The sequence below is a fragment of the Daucus carota genome, chromosome 4 (assembly GCF_001625215.2).
Source record: "Daucus carota subsp. sativus chromosome 4, DH1 v3.0, whole genome shotgun sequence".
Lineage (NCBI taxonomy): Eukaryota > Viridiplantae > Streptophyta > Magnoliopsida > Apiales > Apiaceae > Daucus > Daucus carota.
Genome location: NC_030384.2, coordinates 37,565,017 through 37,577,405, shown reverse-complemented (window position 1 = coordinate 37,577,405; position 12,389 = coordinate 37,565,017). Strand labels below are relative to the sequence as shown.

The window sequence follows — 12,389 nt, the reverse complement described above, 5'->3', positions numbered from 1 at the left end:
AAGAGGATTTCACACAGTATTAGAATATGTATGTCAATACTTTTATTTCTAATGAAGTGCAGCAAATAAAACATCTGTGTTGTAGTAACTATTTCTAGCTATTGAGGAGTATGTATGATTCTATTATTATATATAAGTATGGTCACACATTTTTCTATGAATCTTTAGCTCTCAGCTTCTTTGAACTAAAAAACAGTTTCTGCTATAAATGCTTCAAGAATATCAGATAATATTTGCAAATTGATTCAATATATTGAGAACCTTATAGCTGTAAATGAGTTTGCATATGAGTAAATTTGGCATCTGCGTAGCCAGGTTTCCAGATATATTTCAGATCAAAATTAGTTTCAATTACCACATTTATTTAACTAATTACCACATTTATTCATTAATTAATAATTTCATTAATCTTAGCTTTGCATTCACCAGCAGTAAGGTGCCAACTGCCAACAATTTAGATTTCAATTTGATTATTTTGGACTATATATGTCTTGTCATTATCAAATGCAAGAGTTTCTCGGTAGTACGTATCTAGCTGGACGCGAAGAAAATCACTTCTTAACATATTACACATGTTTACTGTAGTAATTTCTGCGGAATTTACCTTGAGCAGAATAATGTATCGGTAAATAATTTTAGTATAAATGGACAAGAGTAGAAGGCTGCATAAGACCACAGGCAAAGACACAATACACAAGAGAGCTAAGAGATGGGAACTAAGAGCATGGGGTCTAGAATGGCCTCATTCACAGCAACCCTTGTGGTGCTACTTGTGTCACTTAACTTTCCAGTGTTCATCACTGCTGATTCTGAACAATCTTACAAGTACGAATCTCCACCCCCTCCTGAAAAATCTCCTCCTTATAAGTATGAATCTCCACCCCCTCCTGAAAAATCTCCTCCGTATAAGTATGAATCCCCACCGCCACCTAAGAAATATCCACCACCTTACAAGTATGAGTCTCCGCCACCACCTAAGAAATATCCACCGCCTTACAAGTACGAGTCTCCACCACCACCTAAGAAATATCCTCCACCTTACAAATACGAGTCTCCACCACCACCGAAAAAATATCCGCCGCCTTACAAGTATGAGTCTCCTCCACCCCCTAAGAAGTATCCACCACCATACAAATATGAGTCTCCTCCACCACCTAAAAAATATCCTCCACCATACAAGTACGAGTCTCCACCACCACCTAAGAAATATCCTCCGCCATACAAGTACGAGTCTCCACCGCCACCAAAAGAATATCCTCCACCACCTCCAAAGTGTCCTTCCCCACCGCCACCCCCCAAGTGTCCATCACCACCACCACCTCCCAAGTGCCCATCACCACCTCCTCCTCCCAAGTGCCCGTCACCACCTCCTCCTCCCAAGTGCCCGTCACCACCGCCTCCGTCCAAATGTCCGTCACCACCGCCTCCTCCCAAGTGTCCCTCACCACCTCCTCCTCCAAAGTGTCCCTCACCACCACCTCCTCCCAAGTGTCCTTCACCATCCCCTCCTCCTAAGTGCCCTCCACCACCTAAACCCCACAAGCCAAAACCACCAAAATACGAGTACAAGTCTCCACCACCTCCTCCAAAAGAAGACAAATGCCCACCACCAAAGCATGAAAAATCCCCGCCTTACAAGTACGAGTCTCCACCACCTCCCAAAAAGGACAAGGGATACGAATACAAGTCTCCACCACCTCCCAAAAAGGACGAGGGATACGAATACAAGTCTCCACCACCTCCTTATCACACCTAAGAGATATTCCGTTGTATTCCCCTTCTCAGGTAGTCATCGATATTAATCAAATTATAGACGCAGAAATTTATCCACTCTGAACCTCAATAACTATTAATTACACATACCTTGATTTGCTTCCATCTTTTCTCCTCATACACATATTCTGTTCATTCGACATGCATGGTGTTTGCATGCATATAGATATATAACACTAACAGTAACCTAGAGTCCATTCTTCGCATTTTAATCTATTTCTCTATCTAGCTAATGAGTTGCAAAATATCTTTTAATTTCTCAGGATAGGCGGGAATGGATGCAATTACAACGCTATCAGCAAATTATAAGATAAAGAAACCGCTTGTCCTGCCCTGTTTTCCTGCTCTGGATATACCTACATAATTCGTGTGTTGTATTTACCTATAATTTGTAATTGTGTGGTATGTTTTGATTAAAGAGATGCATTTTTAAATAAAATAATAAGATTCATATTCGTGTTTTTCTCTACTCTTGCTTTACTATTCATTTCACTGACAAATTTCTTTAATTACTTTTACATATTTATATTATTATTAGAATTTCCAGAAAACTGAGCTAAAATAACAATAATTTATCAAGAACTTGTCTATAAGAATCAAGTTTAACACTGATAACCATAAGATGCAGTTGTCCAAAAACATAAACAATGAATACATGATAGATGATACAAAAAATGGTTCCATACGTCTTCTTAAATACAGAAAGAACATGAAAATAACATAATAATAGCCAAGTAACATTTTCTATTTTGATACGATAACTTCTACTTTTGTCCAACAAAGACAACTGTAAAGATCAATGCACTGCATAAGTATGGCAATCTGGTTGGATTATAATTGATGGCTTTCTTTTCATTATATATGCTTGGAGGTTTTCTAGGGACTCTAGCATTTTCCATGCCTTTCAATATGCAAAGTAAAATTAGTTTTCCGTTAACCATCCTTTACAAGATGAAAAAACACACAAGGTAAGGGGTGGGAAGGTTGATCTCCGGAAGTTTTGTAGTTCTTCAGCAACTACAAGTATAGTGTTAACGGAGGAATTTGGTAGTTAACACAATTCGAGGTTCGTGGCCGGAATCAAGATCTGTGACGGTGGCTAAGCGGTGGTGATGGAAAATATTGGGGTGGCTGAGATTAGGGTTTCGAGTTGCCTCCAGATGCTCCCAACTCGTGTCCCCCTAATTTGCCTACGTACCCCTATATTTATAGGGGATCAAGCCAGTACGTAGTTCTTTTCTCCTTAGGAAACCTAAACCTAATAGGATTAGGCTTCCCCTTCTGCTATCTTCCTCCTGAAAGGGGCCCAATACGATGAGGCCTAGTCTTGGGCCTTGTAGACTCTCGAGCACCCAAAACTTACCCCAAATGCAAGGGCACTTCTCTACTCCCCGACAGGGACAACCCGCTAGACTACAGAGATAGAGCCTTCCAGGGCGTATCTTCGAGAAGGTTCCACAAGCTCCCCGACAAAGACAACTCGCCAGACTACAGAGCAAGGCCTCCTCTAATCTTCATTCTCTATCTCCCAAGGAGGGCAACTCCTCAGACTACAAGGTAGAGTCTTCGACAAATTAACAGTAGGATCTATACACACCCAAAGGCGTCCCCCTAGGTAAAATATGTCCCCTTCTGCCCTTCAAATGATGATCTTTCTCTGTAAGCTTCAACTTGGCGCGCCCTTAAGATAAGGCGCGCCCAATCTTCGTGTAGTGATCCTTTCTGACTTACATGGCTAGTTTGGGCTTGGTCCACTCTTAAGCCCATCATAATCTTCTTTTATGGGCCGGGTCTTCATGGTGATTTTTGTGTATAACAACTACCCCCCAGATCTTGGTGGCATTGAAGATGTCGACGAGATCTTGATGTCCTTCATCCCCTGGGATGTCATATCTTGGTTGTTCTTCATTGGTGCAGAAGATGTAGACATTCTTTAATTAGACACGCCATACGTTGCCGTATAATAGCTGAGTCTGAACAGTGCAACTGAGTCGAATGGGGGAGATTCCTCTGAAGCTGATGTTGAAGAAGTTGTTTGAAGAAGAAGTTGATTCTGCTTGTCGGAGGCGAAGATGATGTTCGCTTGACGGAGGTGAAGGCAGCATTTGCTTGATGGATGTGAAGGTAGTGTTTGCCTGATGAAGACGATGGCGAGGTTGCTGAGGATGAGGCCATGGAAGCCGAGGATGAGTTGATGAAGATGAGGCCGCGGAAGCCGAGACTGAAGGAGAGATGAGGCCGCGGAAGCCGAGGCTGAAGGAGAGATGAGGCTGCGGAAGCCGAGGCTGAAGGAGAGACCGCGGAAGCCGAGGCTGAAGATGAGGCTGTGGAAGCCAAGGCTGGAGGAGAGATGAGGCTGCGGAAGCCGATGCTGAAGGAGAGGCCGCGGAAGCCGAGGCTGAAGATGAGGCTGCGGAAGCCAAGGCTGAATGAGAGGCCGCGGAAGCCGAGGCTGAAGATGAGGCTGCGGAAGCCGAGGCTGAAGATGAGGCCGCGGAAGCCGATGCTGGAGATGAGGCCGTGGAAGCCGAGGATGAAGCAGAAGAATGTACCTTCTACCACGTCTTAGATGTGGATGAGGCGTTCTCTTCTTATCCAAATCCTTCTTCTAATCTGTATGATCACCCCCCAGTTTCGGAGTATGAGCTTGACTTGAAGATGCAGGTTGGAGAAGACAGTGTTGCGAAGATGTGTTGTGACATATATTTACTCTGAATCTTGAAGACTGGAGTGTTGGACGTGTCTCTGTATACAATATATATATACACAATTTTATTTCGCAAAATAATAAGGTTAGTATTTACCTCATGGCGCACCCTGTTAGGGGAAGGCGCGCCTCTCGATAATTTCAAGAGAACGCTGTTCCGGAGAGACACATCTTGTAAATATCCTCCATTACTTTCATCCTGAGCTTACCTTACGAATTTTTTTCCTGTCTAAAAATAGCTTACTAAATAAAATATTAGGTTAGAGATACACAATATTTGTTATATAAACACCACACATAAATATATTAATATATTTGTGGTGTTATAATAATAATCCATACTCGACAAGAGAAATATATAATTCGATTACGCATAAAATATTTAAATTTAAAACATACATATCCAAGAATAAATATATGTATGACAAGAATATATATACCAAATGAAAATTACAAAAAATGAAAAATACTTATCTCTACATTGAACATGAGAAACTCCATGTACCTGCACCTCAAGACATGTCAGCGATTATAACAACATATGCTCTCTATCTTCCGGTATGTTTGTATGCACTATCACCAAGATCCTGTTGTTTTTCCACATTGACCCACAAACAAAGAACTCCAAAATAATAATAATATATACACTTAACATGTACACAATCACAATTCTACGTGTCAAATTATTTTTAAAAATAATCCGTGCATTTATGTACAAAAAAGAAATAATATATGATACGAAGGAAAATTAAGAAAGGCTTATCTTTATTTTTGCTGGCTGCCATTTATGTCAGCTCGTCATGTGCTCCTTTAATTCTTAAGTGTCGGTTTCCGTTTAAACCAGCCATTCAAGCTTCGGCAATTTGCTCCATTCCTTGGTTTTCTTTCTCTTCCCCTTCAATTACCACTCTTCTTAAACCTGTTCATAGCCTGCCGTTCTTTTGGTCCATATAATAAAATATTGTAATATTCATGATTAGTAAAAATTATAATAAGAGGACCTAATAGTCTAATAGCCGAGTTGGTGCACAATCTTATAAAATACAATGATGCATGTCATAATAAATTCAATCCGCGTAATAAATCCAAGTACATAAATATGAATTAAATAAAGAAAATCTTATCTCCTTTTTTCTTTGAAAGTTGTTTGGGTCTGAATTTGTTCTGCTGGAGTTGGTTTCCTTTACCGCAGGGAATCATTCCGCTTGTCCCTCAGTCAAATAGTTCCGCGCGTTGTTTATTGGTTTATATACTACAACCTCCTAGTGTTTGAACACAAACCATATTTTTTCTGCACATGTACAATTACAAGTAAAACTATATAAATTAAATAAAATTGAAAAAAGCTTATCTTTTCCGTTTACAAGTCGGCGCTTAGCTGGTGACCTCGGTGACGTCGGTGCACATACTAAACTCATGTACTAGTAAAAAGTAACAGGCTTTTGTCATCCGGCTATTCCAAAACAAGTCCTCCTTTTTACTGTTTTGCTAATTTTATGCCTCGACACATATATCGTGACTGATAAAAAAAACTCAGGACGTTAAGTACGCGTAAATAATAAATTCATATAACAACTCAATCAAACGTAATAAACATGTCCTTCCATAAAATATTCACGTTAACAACGATGAATATATTCAATGTATGTTTTGAGTAAAAAGCATAATTTTCACAAAACAATATTTTTTGTAAATAAATAAGTTTAATATTTGAAAACGGAAACTTATCTTCTTCGTCGGTCGTATCGGAAATTTGTGGTGGCTTACGGCTTAAGTTGCTCGACGTCTGGCCGACTTGTTGCGTGCTTTTGTTCACATCTCACACCCATTAATTCCCGAACTTTATTTAAAGTTCAGGCATGCTATTGGATTTCAATGTGAGTATCTTGTCGTGCATGATATGCATCCCAGTGTCCGAGACAAAGCTGTGACGGTAATATTCTCCATCTGTTGCTGATCACGTGTATAAACTTTAACGCCGCATCATCTGTCCTCCGCAGATGAATCTAGAAACAGTCCCTCCTTCTAGCGCCAATTTGTTAACGGAGGAATTTGGTAGTTAACAAAATTCGAGGTTCGTGGCCGGAATCAAGATCTGTGACGGTGGCTAAGCGGTGGTGATGGAAAATATTGGGGTGGCTGAGATTAGGGTTTCGAGTTGCCTCCAGATGCTCTCAACTCGTGTCCCCCTAATTTGCCTACGTACCCCTATATTTATAGGGGATCAAGCCAGTACGTAGTTCTTTTCTCCTTAGGAAACCTAAACCTAATAGGATTAGGCTTCCCCTTCTGCTATGTTCCTCCTGAAAGGGGCCCAATACGATGAGGCCTAGTCTTGGGCCTTGTAGACTCTCGAGCACCCAAAACTTACCCCAAATGCAAGGGCACTTCTCTACTCCCCGACAGGGACAACCCGCCAGACTACAGAGATAGAGCCTTCCAGGGCGTATCTTCGAGAAGGTTCCACAAGCTCCCCGACAAGGACAACTCGCCAGACTACAGAGCAAGGCCTCCTCTAATCTTCATTCTCTATCTCCCAAGGAGGGCAACTCCTCAGACTACAAGGTAGAGTCTTCGACAAATTAACAGTAGGATCTATACACACCCAAAGGCGTCCCCCTAGGTAAAATATGTCCCCTTCTGCCCTTCAAATGATGATCTTTCTCTGTAAGCTTCAACTTGGCGCACCCTTAAGATAAGGCGCGCCCAATCTTCGTGTAGTGATCCTTTCTGACTTACATGGCTAGTTTGGGCTTGGTCCACTCTTAAGCCCATCATAATCTTCTTTTATGGGCCGGGTCTTCATGGTGATTTTTGTGTATAACATATAGTTCTTCGTCAGCTACAATTATTGCAATTCTTTTGTGCGTAAAATATGTACTGTCAATTGGTGGGAGCTGGTATATGTGTTGTATTGGGTCTGGTCTTTTTCATTAAATAAGTCGCTCTTAATCAAGCTATTCCCTTTTAATTTTTCAATTTTTTGTTTGCTGATTTTTCTTATAATATCCTTGATTGTTGATTCAGTATTGTTATATATGTTTATTAAATGACATATAAATATTGACACCTTGAATTTGCACTCTTCTTATAGTATTTTTGTAATTTTGACTTGAGTATGATAGCACACTAGTATAAAAATGACTTTCCGTATGGACTATTTAGCATCGGTTCACTTATAACGTCCGTCGGGAGAATGCCGACGCTATAGGTTCACTTGTAACTCCGGAGAATATTTGATGTTAGAATGCTATTTCTAACGAGTAAATATTTGATGTATTTCATTTAATTTTGCAAATTATATATATATGTATAGTATTTTAATATTTTGTCATATTCCCGCTTCCGGACTCTATTTTTAAAAATTTATCGAATTTTAATTTTAAAAGTTTATCGAATTTTCTTATATCATCGTTCCCACACCCGCAACTCCATGTTTCCCGTATGGATTATTAGCATTAATTCACCAGTGCTAGCAATCCTCCTATTACATAAATAAATACTTGTATACAAAATGCAACATTTCTGGATTCAATCATTTACATTTGATGATTTTTGGTATCGAGCTCCGTCAAATAAACACATCATTGTCTCAGGGCAGAAGATCTTTCACTAACTTTAGCCACCTAATTTAGTTGCACAAATACCTTGCCACAGTAACAGAGAAGGGAAAATACTGCAACGCCGGCTCCCATGCTAGCCTTCCATCTCAAAAACAGTTACTCCGCTAACCAGGATATAACAGTGATTTGATTTTTTTTCCAGGTACATTTAAGAGTTAAGAGTTTTGACTGTACATTTATAAATATTATTTTAAAATTTTCTTTTTTTTGTGAATAAAAATATTAGTATCATATTTTTATTTACAAAAAGAAATTTTAAAAATAATATTTATAAATATGCGGTCAAAATTCTTAAAATACATTAAAAAATCGATAGACTAATATATCCTAACACAGGGACTAAAAAGCCATCCGGCATGTACACCAATGTTCTCATAATGAGGTAGTTAAATGGAATTTGACGATAATGTATATACAAATACAAGTACCCACTTATTCTCGTTTAATTACTGATACCCTTTCTTCATCATGCCTGATAGAGCTATCGCTTGAGCTATATCGACGAGGTTCAGAACCGCTATTCCATACCAATTTTCATCACCAAATCAAGACCCCCTCTTGCAGTTAAGAAATGACAATTAAAGCTCTCACCAAGAAGAGAAAACAATCTGAAAATACAAGTCAAAACTTAAAACAATAATAAACTGAAAACAAATAAAAATAGAAAAAAAACTTTGATCACATAGTCGAAACCCGATCAACTCCTTTATCTGATGAGCTCCATCCCCTTGAATCGAATAAAGAAATAAACCGAAAGCTCTGATGAGGCGATGACGTAGTTCTAGAAAAGCAAACCAAGGAAGAGAAATCCTTTCTCGAAGAGCATAATTATTGAAAGAAGAAAAAATTAGATAAAACAACTAAAAAAGTTTGGGCTTTCCACGTTAAAAGCGGATGGAAGCGCTTAGACGATGGAGATAATTTTAGAGTTTAAAATTAGATTAGATTATTAAAATATTATTAACTTCGTCTCTTCTTAGAAGTCTTTTTAAAAATAATTACATTTTCATATTTTCATCCTAAAAATCATAGTGAATTAGATTAAGTTGTGTGTGTATATATTTTAGTCAAATATTAGAAATTATAATTTAAAAAATATTTATTGAATAAGAAATGAACAAATATTTCAGAAGAAATTGGTTTTTTAAAAGGGATATGTAAAAGCAGAGAGACTAATAATTTTGGTTATATAAAATTTACTGTATGCAATTTATACTATACTATAATAAGAAAAGATTAGTATAATCTGATTATATTTTGTGTTATCCTTAAATAAAATTAAGTACTATCAATAACATATATTATTATTGAAATACTTATAAACAGATAATTAAATATATATTATTTCTACTATCCATTTAAGATAAAAGAATATTGAAAATATTAACTCTTAGAAGAAAATATAATAAAATTTGTTAATAATATTTTTTAAATTTCAATACATTATGTTGTCATAAAAAATTTAACTATATACTCTCCCCTCTTTTAGGACTAGTACATATAACTCAAATATAGGAGCAATCAGTTTTCGATTTTCGAGTCCCGTTGAGTAAGGGAAGCCTCAACCTGAAATCCAGACTTCAAAATAAAACCCAGACTCAAATTTTAATCCATAATTTTGGATTTAGTTGGATCCAGTCGGGTCGTGACGGATCATGTCTGCATTTTCTGGTAGCCTTGGCAGAGAAAGGATGAACAACTGCTTGTTACATTTTGAATTGGTAAGTGAGCGGTTTGATAGTACTATTTTTCACGAAAAGATTTTGAAAAGTTCGAAAATTAGCAAAGAAAATGATCCTTTTACGAAAAGAATTTGAAAGTCCCGTCTGAATGTGTAATCAGTTGCAGATTAGAATTTGTGCAAGATTTGTTAGGGACCGGTTCTAGAATTAATGCTCAAGCATTCTCTTGTTAGATCGTCTTCATCGATCTGTCTTATAGACTGTTGAGGTATTCCAATTTTGACAGTGCCTAATTTGATTCGATATTCAATATATCCATACTTTATCCTATATATAATGGATTTGAGTCTGCCGTACTATAACTTTACTGAAAACAGAAAACTCTACTGTAAATCATGATCAGAACCTTAAAGCTATAAAAGAATTAACATCTGATTACATTTAGGCATTTAGCATGTGTATAGCCTGGTTAAGAACTTAAAAGTCAAGTTTTGGTGTATTGTCAGGATCACATGAATGAGTTCTAGCACGTATATGTTAGAGGCAGAAAATCACTTGTTAACATATTTACTCGATGCATGAGAATTTAACAGGACCAGAATAACGGACAAATGTATAGGTAAATAATTTTAGTATAAATAGCCAAGCGTACTGGGATGCATGAGAGCACCAGCAACACATGCATGCAGTTAAAGAAAATATGGGAGCTATGAGCATGGGTTCTAGAATGGCCTCTTTTCTTGCAACCCTTGTGGTGCTACTTGTGTCACTGAACTTTCCGGTTCTGACTACTGCTGCTTACGAGTCTCCACCTGAAAAATCTCCGCCTTACAAGTATGAGTCTCCACCTCCTCCAGATAAATCCCCACCTTACAAGTATGAATCCCCTCCTCCCCCGAAAAAATCTCCATCTTACAAGTATGAATCTCCCCCTCCTCCGGAAAAATCTCCGCCATACAAGTATGAATCTCCACCTTACAAGTATGATTCTCCACCCCCCACAAAATCTCCACCTTACAAATATGAATCTCCTCCTCCACCAAAAAAATCTCCGCCATACAAGTATGAATCTCCACCTTACAAGTATGAATCTCCACCTCCTCCCGAAAAATCACCGCCCTATAAGTATAAATCTCCACCACCACCATATAAGTACGAATCTCCGCCACCACCTAAGAAGTCTCCTCCAAGTTACAAGTACGAGTCTCCACCTCCTCCCAAAAAATCTCCTCCGCCACCTTACAAGTATGAGTCTCCACCACCACCAAAACAATATCCTCCACCTTACAAGTATGAGTCTTCACCGCCACCTAAGAAATATCCTCCACCATACAAGTACGAATCTCCACCACCACCTAAAAAATATCCACCCCCACCTCCCAAGTGTCCTCCACCACCGCCACCTCCCAAGTGTCCTCCACCACCGCCACCTCCCAAGTGTCCATCACCACCGCCACCACCAAAGTATGAATACAAATACCCGCCACCAAAACATGACTACAAATACGAGTCTCCACCACCTCCAAAGAAAGACGATTATGGATACAAATACAAGTCTCCACCCCCTCCGAAAAAAGATGATTATGGATACAAATACGAGTCTCCACCACCTCCTTATTATCAGCACTAAGAGATGTCGCTGATATTCCACTTCTCAGGTAGTCATTGGTACTATTAATCAAATTATAGGTGCAACATTGGTCAAAAAATCTCCTCTTCCCAATTAAAAGAGAAAAGAAAGACTCTCTCCCCCTCCCCCTCACACACACTCGACATGCATGTGTACATACACAAATGTTATCTATAATTTGATGTTTTGCACATTAAACTATAGATAACAGTACGTAGTTACATGTAACAGTGGGCAGTCATTTCTTCATGTTTTAACATATTCATTAAGTAGTTATATATATCTAGCTAAAAATTGCAAATATCTTTCTGATCTCGCAGGATAGGCAAAACTGGATGTATTTACAACGGAATCAGAAAATTATAAAGGAGGCCAGTGGTCCTACCCCATGTTTTCCTGCTGTGGATATATACACCCTACATATAATTCATGTGTTGTAATAACATATATTACGTTACGGTGTGCTATGTTTATCACCTAACTAGATGTATTTTATTATAAAATAATGAGTATTCGTGTTTCTGTATATTCCTCTTGATAATCATTATAATATATAATTTTATTTTATTTTTTTGAGAAAAAGAATAGATAATTCCTGTTCAGAGAATTAAGCAGTATCTAATCGGCAAGTTAGGGGTTTCACTTGATTGCCTGCATTTTAATTGATCCTGATAATATGTTTGTTCTCAGTGTAAATGAGTTGTTCTGAACACCTCGCTCTTACTCTCACTTGATTAATATGTTTACTTGTCTGTATTTTAAATTTGAGTAAGTGCTAATTTACAAAAATTTTGATCGACAACAAATTCAGTTAATCTAACAAAAATCTTAGGAATAAATCTGCATAGTCATTGAAATATGGTCCTTTAATCGATGCATGAACTTTTATGGGAGAAAATGTGGTGTTGGTTCTCTACGGTGCACAAAGAAGAAATGACTCTTAGATTAGCCCATCTGACTATCCGAGAGAAGGT

At 38.1% G+C, this 12,389-nt stretch overlaps 2 protein-coding genes across 2 annotated transcripts; both read left to right on the top strand.

Moving 5' to 3' along the window:
* Positions 1 to 668: 668 nt before the first annotated feature.
* LOC108218297 (extensin) lies at positions 669 to 2,228 on the top strand. The gene is made up of 2 exons (XM_017391197.2): positions 669 to 1,785; positions 2,037 to 2,228. The coding sequence occupies exon 1, from the start codon at positions 710 to 712 to the stop codon at positions 1,754 to 1,756; it is 1,047 nt and encodes a 348-aa protein (XP_017246686.1). The 5' UTR covers positions 669 to 709; the 3' UTR covers positions 1,757 to 1,785; positions 2,037 to 2,228.
* Positions 2,229 to 10,466: 8,238 nt separating this feature from the next.
* On the top strand, positions 10,467 to 11,438 carry LOC108217338 (extensin-3). Its single transcript, XM_017390173.2, has one exon. It carries the CDS (start codon positions 10,486 to 10,488, stop codon positions 11,413 to 11,415), a length of 930 nt encoding a protein of 309 aa, XP_017245662.1. The 5' UTR covers positions 10,467 to 10,485; the 3' UTR covers positions 11,416 to 11,438.
* Positions 11,439 to 12,389: the final 951 nt, after the last annotated feature.